The sequence below is a fragment of the Amblyomma americanum genome, chromosome 4 (assembly GCF_052857255.1).
Source record: "Amblyomma americanum isolate KBUSLIRL-KWMA chromosome 4, ASM5285725v1, whole genome shotgun sequence".
Lineage (NCBI taxonomy): Eukaryota > Metazoa > Arthropoda > Arachnida > Ixodida > Ixodidae > Amblyomma > Amblyomma americanum.
Genome location: NC_135500.1, coordinates 212,049,175 through 212,055,174, shown reverse-complemented (window position 1 = coordinate 212,055,174; position 6,000 = coordinate 212,049,175). Strand labels below are relative to the sequence as shown.

The 6,000-nt window shown below is 46.5% G+C and overlaps 1 protein-coding gene across 2 annotated transcripts in view; it reads right to left on the bottom strand.

Moving 5' to 3' along the window:
* Positions 1-316: 316 nt before the first annotated feature.
* The window catches only part of LOC144129254 (salivary peroxidase/catechol oxidase-like), a 170,265-nt gene continuing 164,581 nt past the window's right edge, over positions 317-6,000 (bottom strand). For both annotated transcript variants that reach the window (XM_077663268.1, XM_077663269.1), the window contains exons 13-15: positions 5,829-5,998; positions 4,709-4,817; positions 317-3,981 (exon numbers count right to left, since the gene is read on the bottom strand). In XM_077663268.1, the coding sequence (XP_077519394.1) occupies positions 3,894-3,981; positions 4,709-4,817; positions 5,829-5,998 (367 nt within the window). In that variant the 3' untranslated portion in view covers positions 317-3,893. The remainder of the gene's footprint in view (positions 3,982-4,708; positions 4,818-5,828; positions 5,999-6,000) is intronic.

Genomic DNA, 6,000 nt, shown 5'->3' with positions numbered 1-6,000 from the left:
TCCTGCTATCTAAAAAAAATAACTGCTGCCTGCCTTCCCTGCGATATGTTGGGTAAATAACTGTTGAGAGCATACGTGATAGCACACTGTCTTGCATTCGTTTCAGTCTGTGTAACCATTCATCAAAACTCTCAGCAGTGTACTCACGTGTTTGACGACTACTACGTGTTCTCTTCAGTGCATTCGTAGCGCCGTGTCAAAATCAGCTAGTGCTGATACTCTGTGCCGGAATAAGTATATAGGTCGCAACGCTGATGGCCTACCAGCCATTCCGTCCTCCTTCACAGTGTTCCGAACGAAATACGTGACACAGTAGTTAATGAAAAACCAACATTTTTTTTATTCAGAAGTTAGTTAACAAAAGTTGCACACTTCTCATACAGATAAAAAAAAAATGCGCGCGTATCATTTCAAAGAGCTCGCTCGCTTCTCACTCACATCAAAGATCTTTGCTGCGTTGAAAACAAAAGGAAGTATATAAAGAAACGGGAAGGGGAAAAATAAAGAACACAGTTGACCCTTATGGCCCACGGACTTCTCACAGCCGTCGGTATTCGCCCTCGCCTAGCAGCATTCTCCAGATTTTTATCGCGGTATACAATCTAAAACAGGCTTCATGAAAAGAGGTTGCAGGTATTATATGTAATCATGGTTTGTGCACCTCGTGGGACCTAGAACTCTCGCTTTAGTAGTGCTAAGGACTCATTTAACAAGACAATACTGGGAACTCAGGCGCTTCGCGTGAAAATCCAAAGTGGCTAGCGAGCTGAACACGCAAAATCCATGGAAATGACGACACTAACTACGGCACTGAACGCGGTCTTTTTAACGCGATTGCGCAGTGTTCACTTTCGATATGCAGCGAAGCCCGTTGACCACCGAAGGGGTGTAGCATATAAATATCGTAAAGACGAGGGGGGGAGGAGACTGGGAAGTATTTACAAAGGCGGTTGATGCCGAAGGAGAAACAAAAAAATATTTTACGCTTGCGTCCTACATGTGCAACATTATAAAAAAAATAACGGAAGCGAGACAAAAGAAAAAAAATCTTGGCAATCGATTGGTCCCCATGCTGCGCCGACTGTTCTCTTCCATGAGGATATGCGACGCCATGTTCCTTACGCTCAACTGCTCTATAGTGGTCCCGTGCGAAGTGCCAGCGGATGTATACCTACAGCCTGTAACTTTAGCCGAGCTGTAGGAGATCGCGCTTTCTGTAAGTTCACCCGCGTTTCCTCATGCGCGCAGTGTCTCCAGCTCAGATGCAGTGAACATGAGCGCCGTATAACGCTTTTAAGGCTAAGCTGTCAAGGACACAATGGACGGCATCCAAGGTAGCCATGGAGTACAGCTCTGAGACCTGTGTCCACTCTTCTTTTGCCTTGTCTCGGTGTGCGAGATCAACCCGTGACAATGCGTTGACAAAAAATGGCGCAAGCAGCTGTTGCCAATAAAAGCGCGTACCCGTGTCTTAATGTGTTAAAGATATTTCACGAAGCCGTGTATACGCTTTGATGCGATGACAAAGGTGAGCTTGACTTACAGACGAGTGAGCTTTGGCGTGACCCTCATCAAAAGCGCGTTGTTAGGGAAAAGCTGCTTCTTATCTGCTTGTTCGTTGTTTTAGACAAAGAGAAACGATATTTTGTCAGCTTAAGGAGTATTCAGCTCGCATGCAGTGATTTTGCTAACCCTTGAAAGCTTCCTGACCATTGCGAAGAGCTGCACCGCAATGGTCAATGCATGCCTTTGCAGTTGCTTTAGCAGGTGGTGAAAATAGGCCAGCAGCCACTCTAGTTTTGTTGCTGTAGAAACAAGCTTGTGCTCTACCGTTGCTCAGCACTCGTGTGTACACGGCGCGCATGCGCAGAAGGAAGACGCGGACAAGGCAAAAGAAGGCAGCCAAGGAAGGAGCCTGCTCCAAGATTCCCTTGATTAGGTGATATTTTTTTTCAGAAAGTTTCAGGAGACCGCACCTCTCTGTCCTGGCACGGTTTCTGGCGCGCATCGGAAGCGGCCGCTATCTCTCTGGAGCATTGACGTCCACTTTGCACCAAACCGTGGTTTGCTATTACTCTCTAGTAGATGCTAGCAAGTCAACACCGAAGTACCGATGCCAGTGCACCGACGACACGAATGCGCATGCGCTGGTCGCCGTTGATTCGGGTCGCTCCTGCGCAGTCGTCTCGCCAGTGCGTCGGTAACGGTAGCCATGTCGCGGTGCGACTTTGCCAAAGCTTCAGACGGTAACCCAGCTGGAAGGCACGCAGGCAGGCGAGAGTATACACTTCCTAACTATGATATGAGCTGCCCTGTGGTCCTCGTCACCGAGAGTGCGCAGCCGTGAACCGTATATACAAAAGACAGGCCTCCGGCGGCCATTTCTGAGGCGGTCCGCCATACACGGGCGGCGAAGGTACAAGAGCAGTTCAAGAAAAATATATATAGCAGAGAAAGGAATGCTAAGGTTGCGGTTTTCGCTTGTCTAGATCGTTAGTCCAGCCCTTGCTCATGGTCCGTTATCTTGCCGGAGCTATAGCTTGCGTGATACTTCGGAATACGCAGATCTTCAATGTGACTGGCATTCTGGACTGAGTTGTTTTACCCGCTTTCTGAGGACGGTTTTTGAATCTTAATCGTATTTTTTAATTGAGATAAGAGAGGGGAGACGGGAAAGGGGGGGGGTGACCTTTAAAAACAAAATGCATGCCAAAATTTCGCGATAACTAACGTCGTGAAGTTTGGAGCATCTAGGCCGAACAGTGTGCTACTACTGTACAGTTCATTGTTAGCTGTGCTATTGTTCATAATGTACTGGCGGTGAGGGAATAGTTGCACCGTCGTTCGTGCACAAACCCTTCTAAGACAGGCCTATAAAGTGCAGTCTCATTTGTGAAGTCATGGAAAACTATAACTACTTTAACTAGACTTTAAAAAATCATTCGAGTATGCTTTAGGCATTCGCCATCTGTCTGAAGCTTTAATAAACGTAGCTTACTTTTCTTTGCATAAGAATGCAAAAGAAAAAAAAACAAAGCCTTAGCTGCATTTTGAAAGTAATCGGAAACACCAATGGACATGATCTGCTCACACGACTTGGGAGTGCTCAAGTCTGGTGCGAGAGCAATGCTGGTGGCAGTAAGGTTTTCTTCATTGATCATGACGCAGTCGCATTCGTCGTGTAATGCTCGTTTCTCTCTTTTAAAAACGCTATGGCACAAAAGAAAACGCTATTAAAGGACACGAGCTGCGCGTCTTTTAAGCACAAAGTACGCCGCTCGCGCAAGTGGAGCTTCATCTTAAATTTTTCTATCACTGCAAGCTTGGCCAAGAAATGCAGTGGAGGTCAGAGACGTTCTCTAGTGCGTGCGCAGAGGCGCTTCGTCTGCCGTTTGCGATTCGAGTCAATTTATGAATCGGATAAACGTGTTGTTCGCACTCTCGTTATCCCTGTACGTTCAATGGAGTTCGACGCACAAACTCCTTTAACAACTGCACAACACTAAGTGGCGAGATGTCGCATCCTCTCGCTTCATGAAGCACTGCGCTGCCTCTTCGTCCTGCATGGCTCGCGATGATCTAAAGAAACAGAATTATTTTCTTTCCTCACACTGCTGCAACAGGACAGGGCTAGCACATCCTTGAAGAATTAACATGTCCTGTTATAAACAGCATGGTTGACGCTGGACGTGTTATGGCTATGTCCAACGTCATCCTGCAATATGAAGCACGATTATGGTGACAGGCATTGTTACCCGATCATCGGTGCCATTGTGATGTTAGACAACGCTCTTTCTTTCGTGCAGCAGAGGATGCGACATTGTCCTTGTATCTGTTTCTCTCGCGCAGCTTGCTGTTGATAACAGCAAGGTATTGTGGTAAGGTGTTGGCGATTATTTCTTTAGGTACGACGTGTCTTTCCACTTGCTGAAGTCCATCTTGGGCATCAGGTCGTAAGCAGCGCAGTTGACCCTCGGATTGCTGTGAAGGGAATGAGAAGAAGATGAATTGAGAACCTCTCGTGCTTCATCTGCAAATCTGCACCTTAATATTACTGATTTTTTTTTATTTGTATTCATGCGTAGTTTTTGAAATGAGAGTCCTGTGCTCCATAGTTTCAGCACTATTCTTTCATGTAACGTAGTTGTCCGCAGACGTATTATGTTGCACGTGATCAAATATACAGAAAGGGAATAATAAATAGTCGGCTGCTATGGTGTTTCAGTTTAAAATTAATGACAGCGTAAGCCGCAAGTCCAGGATTCTTGGACATCAGTTTTAATTTTAAGGCAACTGTGAAGTGTTGTAGGGTACTGGTATGGAAATATTGAAGGTAATGGCCTATTCTTTCGATGCGTAGCGAAATCTGTCTTTTAAATTTTGTCGATTGCTCGCATTGTATAAAGACAGCCATAGAAAGCCGATCGGGAATATTTGTGACGATACCAAGAACGTTGATTGCAAGAAAATTCAAGCCAGCGGAAAGGAGATCTGCGAATATATTGAATGTTGTAGTGAGATCTTACGATATATGAAAAAAAATGCGTTAATAAACGCAATTCCCGTTGAAAAATGCGCTTGTTCAGAATTTCTGGGTATGGTGTTTTGAACCGCATTTCTTGAACGCTTAGATTTCAGCATGAAGGCACAATATGATAATTTCTTTTTTCATAATTTGTCATTAGGAACAACAGAAAGGAGAACTTACTGGACGGGGTCCACCTTGAAGAGCGCATTGTACTGAACGTCAAACATGTCGTCTGCGTTGTCGCAAATGAATCTGCACAGCCGCATCTTCCGGATCTCAGCCAGTTGCTCTGTAATCGGAAGGAAAGTTGCCGGTGCATTAGAAGCGTTTGAGGTTAGGAAATTTTTAGCGTTTCATGCTAGGGTTTTAATTCATAACTTCTCCAAATGACGATGTCAACATGGTTGCTGCTTGCTTGCAGGGCCCGCGGATTGTCTTTAGTGCAATCAGTTGTGTACAATACATTTGCTATGCCCGTAGTCCTGACTTGAACCGCCGAAGTAGGTTTCTGTGCAAAGACCGACGAACGCAGTCTGTCACACTGGTGATAGCTGTGATGGTCAGTTCAACATGAGTACTACTTTGTTTGTTGAGCTGCGCCTTACGAATGGTATGGCTTCGCATGTCTGAACTCTGTTTCTGAACTGAGACTTTAGGCTCTCTTCCTTTCCTGCAGGAGTCGTCTAGGTGACTTTCCACCATGACCAGTCGGAATTGAAAGTCTATTCAACATAGTCGTCATAAAATTAAAAGGCAGCTTTCATTTCTGCTTAGGGTTGATTGCTTCTCTAGCGCGTTTTGAAGGCGTACTTTTGTTGTAAGCTCTCATACTCAGCAGCAGGCCAGATAACCATAGCAGACCCATCTGCCTTTGTCCATAAATAACACTCTATTTCTCGCGGTCGCCTCATGGTCAAAGAGAATGTTGTGTAGCTGGACCTGAGCCATAATGGAGTGAACCGCGGGATGGTCGCTACCATGAATGGGCCATATTTGGTCTAGTAATTCAATCTGGCCCGGAACTGAACTTCGCGGAGGATGGGGCGAATTCCTCGCCCCAGTGGAGGACGAGAAGTCTGGGGCTTAATTTCACGTACCTTTTTCTCTTTGTAATTTTTTCTGCCGGTCAACGGAACGGACAACGCTTCACAAAATGGCCAAATACGGTGGGCAATTTCAACAGCCTCTCGCGGCTTTTATATAGGCATTGTGCTCGCAGAGATGACGACAAAAAAGTGCCACGGAGACGTGCCCCGCCAAGTGGCGAGCAGCAAACTTCCGCGCCCTGCGCTGTACTCACCTAACGTGAAGGATGACGGCCATCCGGAGTTCTCGTACCAGAAGCGGTCACCGCGCCTGATGTTGGCGAACTGCTCGCCGATGAGACAGGCGAACACGGGTCCCGTCACGGCGCCCGGCAAACCGAACTCAGACACGCCGGCGCTCCACAGGTCGATGTCGTCCACGTGCCT